Below are 21,599 nucleotides of genomic sequence, written 5' to 3'. Positions count from 1 at the left end.
ATGGCTCCGCTATGGAGAAATCCGCTCAGTCAGCAGGGTCACAGGCGCTGAGGATTAACCCTATCATTATACGCGGCACCTGCAGAAGATGTGATACATGTAATTATAGTGATTGGATGTAATAACACACTGCAGGGTGTAATCATCTCTGCCTATGGCTGGTCTGGGGGTGGATATAAGGGGAGTCCGGGGGTCCTCCAGCCTTCAGGGCACAAGGCCTGGAAGAGTCATGTATGGAAGTACAGAAGATTTTCTATCACTTGTAGATTTACTAAATATGTCTGTTCCCTCATTGTGAAAGGCAGAAACCAGAGAGTTATTATATTCTGTGTAAGACATGCACAATACCTGGAGAATGGAGATGTTTCCATGAAATATTTTCGCCTCGGTTTTGGGAGGTAAGTCATTCATCTGTCACCCTAACAAAGAATTTATCTATCACCCCTCTATCTGTCAAATGCACATGTTTCTGCATATAAATATATATGTGTATATACATATCTCTATCTATCAAACCTATGGATAAGAAAGAAGGCTGTGAACATAGCATATATTTATTATCTACTTATAAAGATAGCAGTGTATGTGAGGACAATATGATGAAGGTCTATCTATCTCCTATCTATCTATCTATCTCCTATCTATCTATCTCCTATCTATCTATCTATCTATCTATCTATCTATCTATCTATTTATCTATCTATCTATCTATCTATCTATCTATCTCCTATCTATCTATCTATCTATCTATCTATCTCATATCTATCTATCTCCTATCTATCTATCTATCTATCTATCTATCTATCTATCTCATATCTATCTATCTCCTATCTATCTATCTATCTATCTATCTATCTATCTCCTATCTATCTATCTATCTATCTCCTATCTATCTATCTATCTATCTATCTCATATCTATCTATCTATCTCATATCTATCTATCTATCTATCTATCTATCTATCTATCTATCTATCTATCTATCTATCTATCTATCTCATATCTATCTATCTTCTATCTATCTATCTATCTATCTATCTATCTATCTATCTCATATCTATCTATCTCCTATCTATCTATCTATCTATCTCATATCTATCTATCTATCTATCTATCTATCTATCTCCTATCTATCTATCTATCTATCTATCTATCTATCTATCTCCTATCTATCTATCTATCTATCTATCTATCTATCTATCTATCTCATATCTATCTATCTCCTATCTATCTATCTATCTATCTATCTATCTATCTATCTCATATCTATCTATCTCCTATCTATCTATCTATCTATCTATCTATCTATCTATCTCATATCTATCTATCTATCTCATATCTATCCATCTATCTATCTATCTATCTATCTATCTCCTATCTATCTATCTATCTATCTCATATCTATCTATCTATCTATCTATTTATCTATCTCATATCTATCTATCTATCTATCTATCTATCTATCTATCTATCTATCTATCTCCTATCTATCTATCTATCTATCTATCTATCTATCTATCTATCTCATATCTATCTATCTATCTCCTATCTATCTATCTATCTATCTATCTATCTCATATCTATCTATCTATCTATCTATCTATCTATCTATCTCATATCTATCTATCTCCTATCTATCTATCTATCTATCTATCTCCTATCTATCTATCTATCTATCTATCTATCTCATATCTATCTATCTCCTATCTATCTATCTATCTATCTATCTATCTATCTATCTCATATCTATCTATCTCCTATCTATCTATCTATCTATCTATCTATCTCCTATCTATCTATCTATCTATCTATCTATCTCCTATCTATCTATCTATCTATCTATCTCATATCTATCTATCTATCTCATATCTATCTATCTATCTATCTATCTATCTATCTATCTCATATCTATCTATCTTCTATCTATCTATCTATCTATCTATCTCATATCTATCTATCTCCTATCTATCTATCTATCTATCTATCTCATATCTATCTATCTATCTATCTATCTATCTATCTATCTATCTCCTATCTATCTATCTATCTATCTATCTATCTATCTCCTATCTATCTATCTATCTATCTATCTATCTATCTCATATCTATCTATCTCCTATCTATCTATCTATCTATCTATCTATCTATCTATCTATCTATCTATCTATCTCATATCTATCTATCTATCTCATATCTATCCATCTATCTATCTATCTATCTATCTATCTATCTCCTATCTATCTATCTATCTATCTCATATCTATCTATCTATCTATCTATCTATCTATCTATCTATTTATCTATCTCATATCTATCTATCTATCTATCTATCTATCTCATATCTATCTATCTATCTATCTATCTATCTATCTATCTATCTATCTATCTCATATCTATATATCTATCTATCTATCTATCTCATATCTATCTCCTATCTATCTATCTCATATCTATCTATCTATCTCATATCTTTCTATCTATCTATCTCATATCTTTCTATCTATCTATCTCCTATCTTTCTATCTATCTATCTCCTATCTATCTCATATCTATCTATCTATCTATCTATCTATCTATCTATCTACCATCTATCTATCTCCTATCTATCTATCATCTATCTCTCTCCTTATTTGTCTATCTATCTATCTATCCATTCATCCACCCATCCCATATCTATATTTCTATCTTGTTTTAATTCTGTTTTAAAATAGTGTTTTTATTTTAAAACCTCTTACTTAGATTGATTAATATATGTTGGATGACTTACTCAGTCTATTGATGTCTTCACTGCGCATGTCCCTACACTATGACTAAGGACCATATTATATAACGTCTGAAACGCGTGGGCATGCTCTGTGATTTTAAACTATTTTTGACTTTTTGTCAGTTTTGTTTCTATTTTTGGGATAACTTTTAATGGAATGATTTAAAAAATTTACTATTTTTACAAAGTTATATGAGTGTTGGACTACTGCTTCTACTTTCCAGATGTTTGGGCCTGACTTAAAGGACATCTTCCACTATTGGTAGTGAAATCAAACAATGCATACTTACTGTACTTATAACTGTCTTCTCCACAATCCCTGCACTGGTTTTCTGTAATGTTGACTTGCTCCAAAATTTACACCTAAAAAGTTTCTCCAAAAATGACAAAGTCAAATCACACTAGAGACACAAAAAGAGAACAGGGAAGGGTAAAAACAGCTAAATCTACAGTATCTATCTATCTATCCTATCTATCTATCTATCTCATACCTATCTATCTATCTATCTATCTATCTATCTCATACCTATCTATCTCATATCTATCTATCTATCTATCTATCTATCTATCTATCTATCTCATATCTATCTATCTATCTATCTATCTATTATCTATCTATTTCATATCTATCTATCTATCTATCTATCTATCTATCTATCTGTCTCCTAACTTTTTATCTATCTATCTATCTAATATCTATCTATCTATCTCCTATCTATCTATCTTTCTATCTATCTATCTATCTATCTATCTATCTATCTATCTATCTATCTATCTATCTATCTGTCTGTCTGTCTATCTATCTATCTATCTATCTATCTATCTATCTATCTATCCTATCTATTATCTATCTATCTTTCTCCTATCTATCTATCTATCTCCTATCCATCTATCTAATATCTATCTATTTATCTATCTATCTATCTATCTATCTATCTATCTATCTATCTATCCATCTATCTAATATCTATCTATCTAATATCTATCTATCTATCTATCTATCTATCTATCTATCTATCTATCTACGTAGGGAAAGTCCAAAACAGCACATCAAAGAAATAGCAGTGGTGGGTACAGGCACTCAGAACCAGGCTTTAGGTCCTCCAGAGGTAGGTAATTGAAAATAGGCAGCACTCCAAGGTATTCAGTGAAAAAGTGGTGTTCTTTATTCCATGTTATCTATCTATCTAATATCTATCTAATATCTATCTATCTATCTATCTATCTATCTATCTATCTATCTATCTATCTGTCTCCTATCTATCTATCTATCTATCTGTCTTCTATCTATCTATCTATCTATCTAATATCTATCTATCTATCTATCTATCTATCTCATATCTATCTATCTATCTATCTATCTCATATCTATCCATCTATCTATCTATCTATCTATCTATCTATCTATCTATCTGTCTGTCTCCTATCTATCTATCTATCTATCTAATATCTATCTATCTATCTATCTCATATCTATCTATCTATCTATCTATCTCATATCTATCTATCTATCTATCTATCTATCTCATATCTATCCATCTATCTATCTATCTATCTGTCTGTCTCCTATCTATCTATCTATCTATCTAATATCTATCTATCTGTCTCCTATCTATCTATCTATCTATCTAATATCTATCTATATCTATCTATCTATCTCATATCTATCTATCTATCTATCTATCTATTTATCTATCTAATTATCTATCTCATATCTATGTATACTTCTGATGTCTATACATGCAAATAGCCAATTGAACTTTTCATATGATATAATTAGGTATTGACACTTTTAGATCTGTCTATTTACTCCTGATTTAGCATATGACCATCTGTGAGTAGATCCTCAGGGGCATCATCTGCATTGTCTTCCAGTGGGATTACCCATATAATAGTCATTATAATCATGTTGCATTGACTAAAGAGAAAGTCAGACTGGTTACATACGTTAAAAATGTTAACCACCACCATAATGGTTTAACATATTTTTTAAGAAAATATATTGATTGCAAAAAAGTATTTCTCATTGTAATGAATCTTAGGTTTCCAGAGTTATATTTCCAGTTTCTAACTGCCGTAGACGCTCTATATCTTTCCCAACAGAAAATGAAGCTGAGTCTGCATATTATTTCCTCTTTCTTTATTGACATCTGTCTATTTTCACTAAGAAACCGACATATTTTGAGTGCAACAACTCTAGATGGGTGTAGACTTATTCATGAAGACATCAATGGCTACTCTATGGAAGGTGATATCACCCTTGGAGGACTTTTTGCTGTCCACTTGGATGTGGAATATCCAAAAGTAACATTCCAAGAGCCACCGCCATCTCTTAAATGCTCCACGTAAGTATTATCCTTCTGAGACTATGAAAAATGGGAAGACAAATGGATGTCATAGACCTTGTCCCACCTACATAAGTGAGAATAGTGAGCCACAATGCAATGCCAGATCCAAATGTGTCTATACTGACTGTGACTCTTTACAAGCAATATGGCTGCTGGATACTTTATTTAACAATGGAGCAATACAGAGCTTTTTGTACATACAATCTAATCTGTTGGCCTTTGTGTTCTTTAAGGAATCCACTTTATTAAGACAAATTTTACTACACCATTTTTCAGTACCCTCCCATTTGCCTATATTCATCAGTTTCCGGACTTAATTGATCTCTGGTAGGGTTGATTGAACCTGAACCACAATGTTGGGATCCATGCTGAATATCATGGGCTTTGGTCTCCATAACCTGGACTTCAGTCATAAATTATGATTCAGCTTTTGGGGTCACCCCCCCCCCCCCCCAGGTAACACCCGCAATCATGCTGGCACTGATCATGGGTTTTACATCTTTAAATGCTGCCAACAAAGTTGCCATTTTCTCCTGGAACATTTCTCCCCAATGACATCACAGGGAGTGATGATCCAGGGGGAAAATGTCGGCTCACACTCTCTGCCAACATTTTAAGGTGTAACATCCATAAATAGTACCAGCACTGATTGTGGGTTTTTCCTGCATGGTTGTCTCCGAGCACTGAACACAAACATCTGACAATTTTCCATGGACCGGTACATTCTTCTGGATCCACTCAACTCTACCAGAGATCAGTTAAGTCTGGACACCTAGAGGTGAAACTAGGCAAGAGGGTGTTATCAGTGGGTGTTCCCATTCCGGTACCCGAACCGTACTTTTGTTTAAACTTGGTGAGCCCGGAGTTTTGTTAATATTTATCCTGTTAAAATTTGTTAATACAGTATTACAAAAAGATAATAAAATTCCCATGGTTCCCCAAGCCCCACAATAGTCACTCAAAGTAATTATAATTTTTTATTCACCATCTTGCAGATTCCACATTAGGTATTACCGCTATCTCCTGGCTATGGTTTATGCCATATGGGAAATCAATCAGTCTTCTGATATTCTTCCCAATATCACTTTAGGATTTAAGCTGTATGACTCTTGTTATAATCAAGTAAGGTCTTTAATGGGGACAGCATGGATCTTATCTGGAGAGAAGCAAACCGTGCCAAATTATGACTGCCACAAAGGAAGAATGCCATCCGCAATAGTTGGGGACATGCCTTCAAAAGCATCAATACCAATGGCCAGGATTCTTGGCCTTTACAGATATCCTCAGGTAAGTTCCCACAGGATGAATATTACACATAACATCCCTCAAAATCCCACAAACATAATAAGTGATTGAAACTCCTGCAGGATGATAGAAAGCAAAGTACTAGTTTCAACAAGAGAGCTCTGTGCCACCCATGTTCTGGGATGGTTATGGATCATGCCCTTGAAAAAAAAGATGCAAATGTTCGTCCAGTGATTTTTTATCTCTTAGGAATTATTTTTATTTGATAATTATGTAGATTGTAGATACAGTTTTCCCCGTATTAAAGAGAAAGGTAAATTTTGGTTTGCCATTTCCAGGGAAAAAGAAATTTATAAAAGGAAAAGAGGCTCTCAGATGTAAAGCAATGAAAAGGATGTGATACAGGGATAAGGATGCTAAGAACTGTTTAGTGGGCCTTCCTGAGGCCAAAAAATGTTCAGGCTATCCTCAAGTAATTTTATCACGTGGGAGCAGAAGTGTGTGAAGGGTGGCATGACCAGTGGATTAGTGGTCCTACCACTACACATAGCCTGTGTCAGTTTCTGTTCCAAGCTAAATTGCTTTTCTACACAAGGTCGACTTTGTATAAAAATGCAGCTGCCACAAACCCCGCCAGAGGCCGGAGATTACTGATACATCCGTTGTGTGCCGAGGGGCGGAAGTCATGCATCATTCAGGTGTGCATTCATTTTTAAGCAGGACTGGAGATCAGAGCTGCAGTAATCAATCAAGACCAAGGTGGATACAAAGAGGAAGGTTGACATGACAACCTGAGCATTTGACCTTCTTGGAAACACCCGCGTGTCACTTTCATGCTAATTTGCATATCTAAAAATTGCATGGCCACAAAGATGTGTTTCATAGGCATACGTGTATATTAATAACATTTTTCACCCATGTTTTATGTCTACGGCATCATACTGTCCATTACAGAATCAGACTATGTACATGTTTTGTCAGTAGTCTTTATGTAATATAAGTATGTATATGAGCTTTATACTGATTAATTATACAATTCCTTTTATAACCTTTTTACAGCTAAGTTATGCCTCAGCACATCCGATTCTGAGTGATAAATTGCAATTCCCTTCTTTCCTTCGAACCATACCCAACGATGACTATGAAGTCATTGAAATGGCTCACCTGGTGGGTTACTTTAACTGGACTTGGGTGGGGATCATAACCTCGGACAATGAATTGGGAAGATCTGGTTCTCAATTACTAATAAAAAAGGTTGAAGAGAATGGAGGTTGCATAGCTTTTCTGGAAATTCTTCCCATCCACAATTCCATGGAGTCCGTTTTCCGCATCATAGATGTAATCAAGAATTCCAAAGCCACAGTAATTGTTGTATATTCCACAATGGAGAATCTTATTCCTCTCATGGAGGAAGCCTCATTGAACAATATTACAAGTAAAGTTTGGTTCGCCTGTTCCAGTTGGTCCATCACCTCAGATTTTCCAAGAATTGACATATTAACAACACTAAATGGGAGTCTAGGCATAGCCCAACCAGCTGGGAAAATTCCAGGTTTTAAGGAATTTCTTCAGAGCATCCATCCGTCAACATTCCCCAATGACATATTTATCAAAACATTTTGGGAAAAAGCATTCAGTTGTGTTTGGCCAACTGGAAATCCCTATAATTATTCTTCTTTCACAAATCAAAATCAAAGTGTTTGGTGTACAGGAGAAGAGAAAGTGGACAGTATTGACCCCAACGTATATGATGTTTTCAACTTCCGATACACATACAAGATACATAATGCTGTTTTTGCTATTGCCCATGCATTACATCAGATGTATATGTGTATCCCAGGGAGAGGGCCATTTGTCAATGGGTCCTGTGCAGATGTCTTGAAGCATGAACCTTGGCAGGTAAACGTTTAGCTACTGAAGACTATTTCTTATGTATATGTATAAGTTAGTGTATAAATTAAAGTCTTACATTAGAAAAAAAGTGGTGTTTATAAGGCTTATTTATCATTGTAGAGCAGAATTATTTCCATAATATTTATATTTTTGGCACAAATAGTCAGATGAGTTCCAGAATAGAAGGGATGCACAGGAGAAGTCTAGGAGATGGTTGTGAGAAGACCGGATGGCACAGTACGAGAGTCAAGGTGAAGGTTTCATGAGGATCAAAGATTACATATTGGACATCATTGTTATTTATTGTTTATTCTTGTTTATTTAAGTCATTTATGACAATTATTCAATAAAAATCTGAAATGACAGAAGAAAAATTTGTATAAAGCTGAGGGAGGCTATAAAAATCTTTCCTGTTTCTGTGCTCCCATACACCTGCACCACTCCACATTACTCCCAACCTCGGTTTCCTTACAAAGGACCTGAGCGCCGGTCCTTGTAAACAAATGGAGGTTGTCAGTGAGGGGCGGCGTCATGGGTGAATGGCAGTACTGGAGAAGGTGCACAGTATTGTATTTAACAGATAAAAAAAACTTATATACTCACCCCCCGGTGGCCCCGATGCGCAGCGCTGCTCCCCCGATGTCCGCGCTGCTGCTGACGTCGTACTAGGCGCCACCCAGGGGAAAAACATGGCGGCGCCCAGCACGGAGTTACAGAAGACGGGTGCTGAAGCAAGAAGAGGAGCCGGGAAGCCAGAAGACGAGCCACGATGACATCGGGGGAGCAGCGTTGCGCATCGGGGCCACCGGAGGGTGAGTATATAAGTTTATTATTTTTTAAGTCCCTTGACTATCGCTATTGACTCGTGTATAAGCCGAGGGGACGTTTTTCAGCACATTTTTTGTGCTGAAAAACTCGGCTTATACACGAGTATATACGGTATATATATATACAGTGTATATATTGTTTGTCCTTTGTGCACAATGACAACAAGAGCCAGAATAAGGGAAAATGTTGTTGCAAAAGGTCTGCAACAACAAATGTTGTTGCAGATCACATTTTTTGTGAAGGTTGAACTTGGGTCCTATGCCACAATGGCCAAATCGCACATTATACCCAATAATATGACAAAAGTATTGCAGGCTGAACATGCATAATGTACAAAGCATAAATCATGTCCTAAAGAGAAATGTTTCACTTTGAAACTCTTATCATTTCTCCTCAGCTGCTGCACTATATCAAAAAAGTCAACTTTCACAATACTGCAGGCGAGCAAATATACTTTGACAAGAACGGAGATATTCCACTTTCATTGGATATTCTGAACTGGCAGCTCTATCCTAATGGCAGCAATGAGTACATAAACACTGGTAGAATAGATGCACGTTCTACAAAAGGAAATGAGCTTCAGATTGATGAGAGAAGGCTCGTATGGAATGGTCATCGTCATGTAAGTATAGCCCATTGGTTGGAAGAACAAATGAGGAATCTGAATCAGATGAATATTTGATGTTACTACCTACTTAGCCTTTACCTGAATGTCGTTAGGGGCAATGTTGTAAGACGTGTGCATTGTGTGGCAGTCTTAATCATCGGCGTACCCTGCCCATCATGCCAGAGTTAGTAAGAGGTTCTGGTGTAATACTTGTGTGCCGGAACTGAGATTTATGCCAGATTTGACCTTGTGTAGATTTCATTACATTTATTACTATTTTGATGCAGGTTATAGTAAATATAGATGGCCCTCACTGTGATCATTTTGTTCCCCCATTCCACCGCACCCAGGTCACATTTCATTATTTATCAAATAATTGTATACTAGACTCTGCAATCATGAGATCCAAGCCTCGATAAACAGTAGATCATGTTTATTAGGAAGCCATTCCAACACTATTATGTCCATTCCCTATACAGTATACAATTTTATTTTAAAATAATTTTTAAGGAATTTTTGGTGTATTTTATACATGCCACTCTCTTCTAAAAATATATATATAACATATTACGACTATTGTCAGTAATTTGTTTCCTACAGCAGTGACTACAGTAGATCTACATAAGATGGAAGGTGATTAGGAATGAGCGAACCTGAACTGCAATGTTCATGTATATGCCGACCATTGTGAGTTTGTGTCCCTGAAATTGGACTTCAGTCAGAAGTTCAGGCTCACTTCCACCTGTAATGTTGTTTGTCAACCTTATAATTTCCGTCAATTTGTCACTGGTATTAAAGGGGTTCACACCAAATATAATTTGCCGGGTGGTAAGTTTATAGGTTCCCAAACCTAACTTTTTTTTAGTGTTTGGTGAAACAGTCATTATTCTATTTGGGGAAAAATTTTGAAAATTATGGAATTTTAAGAAGGTAAAAAATTAATTTACAAAAAGGAACTTAAAGGAACTACACATAAAGTGATCATATCAATCAATATACTGGTTGGTATAGTGGGTATGTGTAAGTAAGTACAAATCAAACAGGATAAATGTCAAGTAAGGATCTGTAATGAATCTGCACCATGTATTCTATGTATAAATATCAGAAATGTTTATGACTTCTGCTACAATTGATCATTTCTAAGTATGTAATCTATGTCTCACTTTATAAATTGTGATTTTTTAATTTAAATTGTAGCCGCCGGTTTCTGTCTGCAGTAGTCCATGTCCTAAGGGCTTTAGAAGAGCTACACAACAGGGTCAGAAGATTTGTTGCTTTGATTGTGTCCCATGCTCGGAAGGAGAGATCCTCAACCCAAATGGTATAGTTTACTATATACTTATTCCATTGACTTTTATCATGTCATTCAAGTATTTAATTTATTATTCTTACATGCAGTACTATTACAGTACAAAAACAACATACAGATGTGGCTACCCTTGAAGGGAACCTTTCATGGGGAATTGGGACACTAAACTAAGTAGTACATTGTGCAAGCAAGGAACGAACGGTGCATGGGCAAGGAAGCTGGGGTGTTATCAAAACTACACTTCCGCATCACGAGAGAAGGAAGGTTCATAAGGACCTGTAGTTTGTTTAAGTTCTTAAATTGACCTGGCTGGTCCTCTTTAACATTAATTGGCTTAGAACTCCAATTTATTTGTGAATGATTCAAAATTGTAAATCCAATTTGTAAACCCAATATGGAAACTGGGGCTCCATCTTACCCTTCTTTACCTGAGGATGACATGTCTTTCGGTCATCTCAAGGGAGGCACAAGGCTTCTTGGATAATGCATAATTGCTACAAGGCTCTCCACAAAATAACACAAACTCACATGAATTATATTGTTGATGTTTCGACATGCCTCCGCTTCACAGTCACTATTTGGCCTACAGACTAACAGACTGGTTTTTTTGTGTGCCCAACTTTTTTGCACTTTGGTTTGAATGTATTTGGGGAACCGTAAGAAGAACAAATAAGTGTCAGAAATGACAAACCACATTCATTAAGGGGTTCAGAAGTTGTGAGATGTGTTGTTTGTTGGTCTTATTATTCACCAAAAAGAAAAGTGTTGGGGCTCAAGTGTTACCCACAAATTAAGCGGAAAAAAAAGTGTGAGTATAAAAAAATTTAGTTTTTTTGTCGCTCTGTCACTAATACATCTGGCACATGTGACACAAAAAGAACAAGAAAGGATTCTGGTGGCAGAAAGACTCCAAAGGTGTCTTTTTAGGAGTATGTAGAGAAAAGGATTATCATACTATCCTCCCATGTATAAAAACAAGACAAATTTTTCAAAAGTTTTGCCAAATTTTGATTCAGGTCTATTTAGTCCAAACCAATGATGCTTCATATTTTCAGAAAATTATACCTCCCTCTTGTCCTCTTTTTTTATAGATTATAATTTAAAAAAAAAAAAAACCTCTCATCTAGATACTTAATTTTTTTTGTTTTTCATTTAATATTTTTCGTTTTCACTAAAACGACTACAACACTATAAAATTACTAAAAGAGAAACCTAATCTTAGTGGTACAAGCACACACTAATGGCAAGTGTGAGAATATGATTGTGTAAATAATGTGTAAATTTTAACAAATCCATTAGGCTCCCATTGTTATTGTAACTTACACCATCGTCCAAAGCTTATCACAGGGAATTCGGATTTCATTTGTTGCCTGAAAATTGCCAAATTTCTGTCATCTCTTGCACTCTTTTTGCTGTTTGTGCTGAGAAATTATGGTATTGATAAGTGATACATAGAAAGACAAATGTGCACACCAAGACGGTCTTGAAGCCCCTCACCTTTTGCCATGTAAATTATAAAATTGCAGACACACTTTGATCAGAGCCTTCTCTCTACTCTGATCAAAGTTTGTGTTTAGTTTTATAATTTACATGGCAAAAGCTGAGGGGGTTGAGGAATGTAGAAAATGTAAGTGCTCCTGCACGTTCCTGACACATTGCGGGTCATTTACTAAGGGCCCGATTCGCGGTTTCCCGACGTCTTACCCGAATATTTCCGATTTGCGCCGATTTTCCCTGTATTGCCCCAGGATTTCGGTGCACACGATTGGATTGTAGCGCATCGGTGCTGGCATGCACGCGACGGAAACCGGGGGGCGTGGCCGAATGAAAACCCGACGGATTCGGAAAAACCACCGCATTTAAAAATAAAAAGTGTCGCGGGACTCGAGCTTACCTTCACTAGGAATAGGCTGGTGAACTTTAGTCCATTCCGGCGGACCTCGGGGAACTTCAGCACAGCAGCGCCACCTGGTGGACGTCGGAGGAACTACCTTAGTGAATCCCGGCCGGACCCGAATCCACCACAGAGAACGCGCCGCTGGATCGCGAATGGACTGGGTAAGTAAATCTGCCCCATTGTATATCCTTTGTTGGAATTCTTACAAATGCTATTTCTTCTACCTATGTAGTGTACACTGTTAGTAGTTGGTATATGGTTTACCAAACTTTTGATTTCTTATTTCCAGATGGTAGCAAATGTCTCAAGTGTCCAGAGGACCAGTGGCCAAACTTATCAAAGGAGAAATGTGTGCCAAAATCCATCCAGTTCCTTGCTTATGATGAGTTATTGGGTTCTTCTCTTGCTTGTATCTCCATTCTATGCTGTGTTCTTACATTTTCTGTGCTCTGCCTGTTTATTATCAAACATGGAACACCAATAGTCAAGGCGAACAACAGGGAACTGAGTTATCTACTTCTTGTTTCTTTAATGTTTTGCTTTCTATGTGCTTTAGTATTCATTGGGCGCCCCAATCTGATAACATGTATGCTGCGGCAAGTATTGTTTGGAATTATATTCTCTCTATGTCTATCAGCAATTTTGGCTAAAACTGTAACAGTCATTATGGTATTCAGCGCCACCAATCCAGATAGTCGCATGAAAAGACTTGTTGGGCTTAAGATTCCTATCTACATTGTCCCATCTTGTACCATGATCCAAATAGTCCTATGCTTAGCATGGTTATGTAGCTCTGCTCCTTATGAGGAGTTCAACATGGTGGCTGAGATCGGAACCATAGTGCTTGAATGCAATGAAGGGTCCAATGTTTTTTTTGCATGTGTCTTGGGCTACATGGGACTTTTGGCATCGGTTAGCCTCCTAGTAGCCTTTTTGGCCAGAAATCTTCCAGATACATTCAATGAAGCCAAGTTTATTACCTTCAGCATGCTGGTCTTTGCCAGTGTATGGATAACATTTGGCCCGGCTTATCTGAGCACCAAAGGAAAGCACATGGTGGCGGTGGAGATATTTGCCATCATATCTTCCAGTGCAGGCCTTCTAGTCTGTATATTCTTTCCTAAGTGTTACATTATTTTACTGCAGCCAGAAATGAATCACAAGAGATTTATAACTGGGAGAAAAAGCAGAAAGTAAGAAATGCCGAACAATCATTAATTTGACAGTAAGCACCCGATCCTTGATGAGTTGAGTTCAATTTAAAACATCTCTCAAATGGTGATGTAAGTGTTGTTAGAGCTATGCAAATGTCTTCCACAATGTGAATGTGTGCAATATTTATGCGCTGAATGACAATATTATTCGTCTTTGTTTTTGCTCATTAATAAAACACATTGAGGTAGATTCATCATTTTTTTTCCTAGTTCCTTTTTTTGTCTTTTTTCTAAGGCCTATTGCCCATGAGCAAGTTTCATGCATCTTACTCAAACATCAAACTCACATTGTGTTCTTGCTGAAACATCTGTCCTGAACTCTCCGTAACCGGAACTGAACTCACATGCTGAGTTCATTTCCGGTTGCTGAGCGTTCGTGCCGGACGAATTTCCAGCAAGCACAAAATGCTCGTCGGCAATAAGTATTAGTCTAATTTGTCTTAGTTGAGTTTTCCTTGTGTTAAATTGGACATGTGCCTGTTAGGCTAACATTGCTGTCTGGTGAAGAAGATGTGACTTAAAAAAAAAAAAATTGCACATTTTTCTGCAAAAAATTGCAAAGTTGGTGGTACTGCTTCATCCTGCCAAGTTGGTCATTTAAGACCAGGAGAACTTTTGTGCACTTTTTGGTGACTTTTTCGAAAGTCGCAGTTGGCCAATGCCCACAAAAAAAAACAGAGGCATGAAAAATAGATCAAGCAAATCATATCTTTATTAATAGAAAAATACACCACAAAACATGCTTAAAAACCTTTAAAAATTGTGAACGAAGTCACAAATGAATGACATCCTCGGGAAAGAGCTGGACACATGATAATGTGCACTGTTCCCGGAACTCCAGCTCCTCCTACTGGCCACAATATAGTATACAACAATGTACAGAAATAAATATTATAAATAGCGAGCTATTCAAATATTTTGACAAGTCCATACAAATGCAAGATAACAACAAAAAGTGGGGTGAAACACAATAATGGATGGACACACAATTCAAGGATCTCACAAAACCATGTACAAAAAGTTGTATACCTAAATGCTCAGGCCATGAGAGCGGGGAGAGCAGTCAGCCAATACAACTAACTTTAGTCTAAATAGATGGTTCATTAGATAAATAAAGCAAATTCACCCAAATGCTGAACGAGTTGTGGTGTAAATATGCAAAAGTTGCAGAAAAATGCACAAATTCTAAAGTGCTTAAAAATTTGAGACATTTATAACATGTATAACATATCAATAAACCAACAAATAGTGTATATCAATCACTGAAATACATGTAACTCAACTTATATATATATGTTATTTGTCTATACCGAACGAAAAACAATAAAAATAAAGAAATACAAAGAGAAAAAAATATAAATTTCCCCCTTTTTTTTCTGTCACTATGGCTATATTGGGTCTTTTCTGTGCATAAACAACTTGAAGTTTGTTAAAATGTTATCAAAATACAATTCTAAAACAAATAAAAAATTGAATAATTTTCTTTTTTCTTAAATTTTCATATTTTAAGTGGAGAAAATAAACTTTTTCCTCGTCTTCCATGAGCCATATCTTTTTTAAATTTTTTGTCCTTTATGAAAGTGATAGTTTTATTTTTTGTGGGTTTTTACCATTAAACCTGCTGTTGTTTTTTTTGTGTGATGAAGAATTAAAAAAGGTCAATTTGGGCATTGTTTGTTCTTTGTGGTATGGGAAAAAAACTGTTACAGTTGCCTAGCCTGAGTTTATATGGGTGCAGAAGTACCAACTATTTGAGGGGTAGGTGATTTTAATTTAGGTAACAGCATTTTTTTTTGCCCAACTTTATTTTCAACTTTATTTTTTTCATAAATATTTTTAAAATTCAATTTGTCCCACAAAACAAGTGACGTGATCAATACGCTGTGTAATACAATGTACAACTTATGTAATGTATCATACTGCCATAAACGGAGAAGCATTCTATTATTATATACTGCAGGCAACCCTGAGGTCCTTTGAGGATGACTCTTTACCCTCGAATTGAGGATTGAAGCTTTTCAGTTTTTGAGTGTTAGCGCTAGCTTCATTATGCTTCATTATGCTTCTGTTGTTATGTTTTTTATCACGTCCGCAAAACTAAACGAAATTTTAACAGTGCTTAGACAACAGGCTCATCAGTAAAAAAAAAAAATGTGTCATCAGTTTTTTTATTGGGATCCATAGACTTCAGTTTTTGTCTTTGGCCAGTGGTCAACCCTGTTCTTTTTGTGACAACATTGGAAAATATTGAAGTCTGAGAAATTCCATTGTACAGATTGGTTTACGAAACGTAACGGTGAAAAATCACTGGAACCGGGAAGAGAAAACAAATTAAGCTGGGCATGGAGCCATTAAACAGGACCTGCAATTTAGCCATTGGAGCAGAGTTCAAAAACATGAATGGAAACAATGCAGTATAATTATGGTTCTGCATCTTTCAATAAAAAAGGCTGCAGCCTGTATGCTGTAACCTCCCTTCAAGAAACTCTTTTGTTACCTTCAAATTTTTCTGCAAAAAGTTAAAATTGTCAACCTGATGCTTATTTAAATTTGATTTAAAAAAATTAGGTTTGCATTTATTTATTTATGAATTTGTTAGGGCAAAAGAGGCAACTTCAGTCATGGAGCTATTAACCCCTTAACGACTTGGCCTTTTTTAGTTTTTTCACTTCCATTTTTCACTCCACATAAAGAGCTGTGTTATGGCTTATTTTCTGCGTAAAAAATTGCACTTCATAGTGACGGCATTGAATATTCCCTGACATGTACTGGGAAGCTGGAAGCCGAAAATGACATGTCTACTTTATTCTATGGGTCGGTACGATTACGGAGATAACAAATTTGTATAGGTTTTATAATGTTTTCATACATTTACAAAAATAAAAACCTGTACAATTTTTTTTTTTTAATTTTGTTATCTTCTGGTGCCAATAACTTTTTCATTCTTTGGTGTATGGAGCTGTGGGTGGTGTAATTTTTTGTAACTTTAGATGGTGTTTTCAATGCTATAATTTTTAGGACTGATCACTTTTTATTAATTTTTTTATATTTTTCAAAATGGCAAAAAAGTGGCATTTACAACTTTGGGCGCTATTTTCCGTTACGGGGATAAATGCAGTAATAAAAAAAACGTTATTATATTTTGATAGATCGGGCATTTTCGGACACGGCGATACCTAATGCGTTTATGATTTTTACTGTTTATTATTATTATTTATATCAGTTCTAGGGAAAGGGGGGTGATTTGAATTTTAGGTTTTTTATTATAATTTTTTAAAAACTTTTTTTATTTTTACTTTTACTATTTTTCAGACTCCCTAGGGTACTTTAACCCTAGGTTTTCTGATCCATCCTATCATTATATGGGGATTTTCCTCCTCATTCATTACAATGTGCAATTAGCACATTGTAATGATTGGGTTAAAACAAGACAGCTTTGGGCCTTCGTCAGACCCGAAGCTGTCATGGCAATGGATCGCCGCTCCCCGTGACCTCATCGGGAAGTGACAATCCGCGGTAAGATGGGGTGAACGGTGACAACAACTGCGAACGGTGCTAGCAGGGACCAGGTGTAACCGGTACTAGTACGCCGCGCATCGGGAAGGGGTTAAAGTTATTTGAAGAATTTTTTTCCAGCTTCCCAGTACATGGCATTGAATAATAAATAATGTCACTGACAAATAAAATTTGTTACGCCGAAAATAAGCCCTTACGGAGCTCTGTACACAGAAAAATTCAAAGTTATGAATTTTTGAAGACAGAGGGTGAAAAATGAAAGAAAAAACTCCTTAAGGTGCTAATAGCGGAAAAACTTGGAAAAAAGGCCAAGCGTTGTAGACCAACATTTTTGGGTTGTATTGGGGATGTTTTTTTTTTCTATCTTTAGATGTAGAAAAAAGTCTCACAAAGATTGTATTATACAATATTTTATTCATGGGGACTAAGAAATCATCAAAAGCCACCGCAAAGCAGGGTCTTGAAACACAAGTTTGCAAAGTTATTATTTTTAATCTGAAAACTTTTGTTACATGTAGAAGTCATTAGTAGAGATATGCAATTCCTTCTCTTAAGAGTTTTCAGTTTGAGAAGGCAAATATATAGACCCTTTTCCACCAGTTTTGGTGGATTTACATCCTGCATGCCACTTTGGCAGAATATAGCTCCATTTTTTGCAAAATACCTTCTTTCAAAACTCCACTTTTAATTCATTCTCCCCAAAATGTCTACTCAGAATGAGCAAAACTTCATCAAAGTTGTATTTAATAATTTGTAATTCCATATAATTTGTACCTCTTTGTACATATTTCAAGATGAATTATTACAAGCATCGAAAGAAGCTAAAATATTTTTTAAACATAGATCATTGAACCATTCATGATTTGATTCACTGAAGCTTTATCAAATAAATTTTTTTATCAGATCGTATTTATTAAACTCCTCCAACAATTTTTCCTACCTAGAACATAGAAAACAAACAAAGGACAATCCAACCTATCCACCTCCAGCCACTGAGAACCCAATCGTCCACCTTCCCGCCCCTTTTGGTCCAAACCAATGTTGCTCCAGTTAAAGGAAAATTATTCGAAGAAAATCTAATTCAACTCATTGCCAGAAGACTGGAAAATGTGAATTGAATCTAGAAATCATCTCTGTATATGAATCATTCTGCATAACGTGATGATGACATATTGGAAATAAAAGTAAAGTGGTTTGACACTATCCCTATTTAGAATAAACACATCTTTCCTTTCCTGCACCCAAAACACCAGACAACAGACACACAGTGTACCCTAAAACTCCAAACCACCAGCAGACTGCCCTGCTTGCCTCCGCATTTCCTAGGTGATATCGGATAACCACTAAGACAGTCCCTCCCTACGCCAAAGTAGGGACACAAAACAAGACAAACAGAAAATATCACATAATCAGCAGTCTAGGTCACAACAGAGATATCATATAAGGCACAAAATTGCATACACAAAAGAATAGTCACAAAGCAATAGCCGAGAAACTGAAAAGCAGAAGTACAGGATTAGCAAACAGCACAGACAATATAAATGGTGTAGATTACTTTTAGCTGGGACATTGCATAGACAAGATATTGTGTTGATAGATATGGTATATGAGTTACTCAAAATTAATGTATACATATATCTACAAATCACTGCTATAAAGTTATAGCCTTATTTCTACAGCATAGTTGCTTTTCCTGTTCTTAGATGGTCTGCTGTGATAATAAATAATAGCATAATAAAAATACAGTTTTAAGTGACTCAATATTAAAAAATCCTATATTATTGAGTAACCTGAAATGGTATTTTTATTATTTTTTATAATGCTATATTACAGTATACAATCTCAGAACAAGATCATTTACTAAATTATACATTATAGTTTTTTTTTAGCAAGAGCCCTTGCCGAGATAAGGCTTTAACTATATAGTAATTAAATATACATTCATTTTGACAAAAATTGTATGGCATTTGGGTAACAAAGTTATTGTCATTTCATTGTGTGGTTTCATGTGAGTAGCATAGCCATTGTTATTTATGTATTACTATTGTTTTAATAAAAGTAGTGCGTTATATATTCTCATTTAACGCCCTACCAGTGATTTACTTTATGTTAATATTTTTATTTATTCCTTGGATACCGGAGTATAGTATTCAGCATGTGAGCATATTATTATTTAGTACTCCTGGTGGGTGTGCTTCTATTGCTTCTATGGGGGACATTTATCATACGCTGCATTCGCATTCGCAGCGGCAGGAGGCTGCGCAGCATTTATTCTACGCCAGGCATAGCTTTGTTACATTTTACTGACTTCAAAAATTTGCATTATTTTGGAAAAAATCCTCTGTATTGCCCTACTCTGACAACCACAACTGTTTTATATTTCAGTATGCAGACATTAAATGTATTAGTTATCCGTATTTTTGCGGGAAAAGTATAGATTTTCATCAATATCATTTTGAAAACTGTATGACGAAATAGGGGTGATTTAGATGTTAATTTGTTCTTTTTTTTACAATGCTTAACACAACGGAAAACTATTATATGCATGGTAAGAATTTTTTAAATACATTTTGAAATGCAGGGATATTAAACGTGTGGATATTTTGTGCATTCTAGGATGAGGGGACAATTTGTATTTGTAGCTTGAGCAGGTCTGATCTTTTTTTTTTTTATTATTTTAATCAAATAAATTTTTATTGAACATTTTCAAGTTTTACATACATTAAAACAGTATCCCCCCCACCCCCTCCCTTCCAACACCCCCCCTTCCCACCTGGTTACACATATAGTCTCATACATATATTGTTTTACGGTTCACTCAATGAACTTTTTACAGACAGTAAGAAGCCTGGTTATCAACGACCAATTTCTAATCGATTTCAGGATATAATGTCACATTTTAACAATTCCTCATGCTATAGTCAATATATCACGACCTCGCTCCCGGCCACTCTCCCCAAATCTTATCGAATTTTTTAATAGCTTTCCTCTTAAGATAAACCCCTTTTTCCATTTGAATGAGTCTAATCATTTTATCCTTATATTCTTTTAAGGTAGGCGGGTCTGGGCTCAACCATTTTTGAGCTATCAGCTTCCTCGCTTGATATAATGCTCTTTTAAGCGCTAATCTGAGACTCTCATTACCCGGTAGTTCCTCAACATATCCCAGGACACATTGTAAAGGATTCTTGGGAATAGTCAGTTGAAATATGCTTTCCAGATATGTAAGCACTCCACTCCAGAAGCGACCCAGGAATGCGCATCCCCAGAACATGTGCATATGATCAGCTGGGCCCTGGGCACATCTAGGGCACACATCATCCTGCCTAACTCCAACGCGGTAGAGGAAGGCAGGAGTTCTGTACACCCTATGAACAAGATATATTTGTGAAATCCTTAGGGCCTCAGACGTTGACACCTGAGGAACTGATGCTAAAATTCCCTCCCATTGGTCATCTGAGATGGGTCCCAAGTCCACCTCCCATTTCTGCTTCAAATTGAGGGGAAAATTCTTTAGGTAGGCTTCAAGCAAATGACTATACAATAAAGAGATCAGGCCTGAAGTTTCCCCTTTGGCGGCCGTTATTGTGATCACAGGAGCAGTACCAGTGGTAAGTTTTGTTGTGGTCACCTGTGTATCCCACGCATGCCTTAGCTGTAAAAATTTGTAGAATTGGCTATGTGGTAATTGGAATTGCTCCTGTAAGTCAGAAAATGCCTTAAAAGTACCTTCAGAGTGCAGCTGATGGATAAAGAGCAGGTCTGATCTTTAATAGTTTGGGGGGAAATGCTGGACCTGAACCCACAATGTTTGGCAAGGGCCGGGTTTGGATCCACTCATCTATATATATGTAACCCATGTATCCACTTATAGTTTGAAGTAAAAAGACATACATGGATTGCTCTTACCAAACAGCATAAGAGCATCACAGGAGCTAGGAGCATTGTGCGTATATCAGCCATGGGACAACTGATATAG

General features: G+C 36.0%; 1 protein-coding gene across 2 annotated transcripts; it reads left to right on the top strand.

The window, feature by feature from the left end:
• On the top strand, nucleotides 1-15,447 carry LOC140069444 (extracellular calcium-sensing receptor-like). 2 transcript variants are annotated; one of them, XM_072115145.1, is made up of 7 exons: nucleotides 1-398; nucleotides 4,932-5,108; nucleotides 6,107-6,398; nucleotides 7,416-8,255; nucleotides 9,475-9,699; nucleotides 10,882-11,005; nucleotides 13,180-15,447. In XM_072115145.1, exons 1-7 carry the CDS (start codon nucleotides 370-372, stop codon nucleotides 14,085-14,087), a joined length of 2,595 nt encoding a protein of 864 aa, XP_071971246.1. In that variant the 5' UTR covers nucleotides 1-369; the 3' UTR covers nucleotides 14,088-15,447. The 2 variants fall into 2 exon arrangements, with proteins under 2 accessions (XP_071971246.1, XP_071971247.1); XM_072115146.1 differs by lacking the exon at nucleotides 1-398 and having other exon boundaries at nucleotides 4,971-5,108; nucleotides 6,202-6,398.
• Nucleotides 15,448-21,599: the final 6,152 nt, after the last annotated feature.

The sequence above is a fragment of the Engystomops pustulosus genome, chromosome 7 (genome assembly GCF_040894005.1).
Source record: "Engystomops pustulosus chromosome 7, aEngPut4.maternal, whole genome shotgun sequence".
NCBI lineage: Eukaryota > Metazoa > Chordata > Amphibia > Anura > Leptodactylidae > Engystomops > Engystomops pustulosus.
The sequence above is the reverse complement of the archived record's forward strand: the minus strand, read 5'-3'. Positions and strand labels throughout refer to the sequence as shown.

Excerpts from the sequence above, each read along its gene's own strand:
- LOC140069444 (XM_072115145.1), top strand. The coding sequence starts at position 370 with ATGAAATATTTTCGCCTCGGTTTTGGGAG. Across the intron at positions 399-4,931 it reads TTTCGCCTCGGTTTTGGGAG|AAACCGACATATTTTGAGTG; the intron begins GTAAGTCATTCA and ends ATTTTCACTAAG. Across the intron at positions 11,006-13,179 it reads AGAGATCCTCAACCCAAATG|ATGGTAGCAAATGTCTCAAG; the intron begins GTATAGTTTACT and ends TCTTATTTCCAG.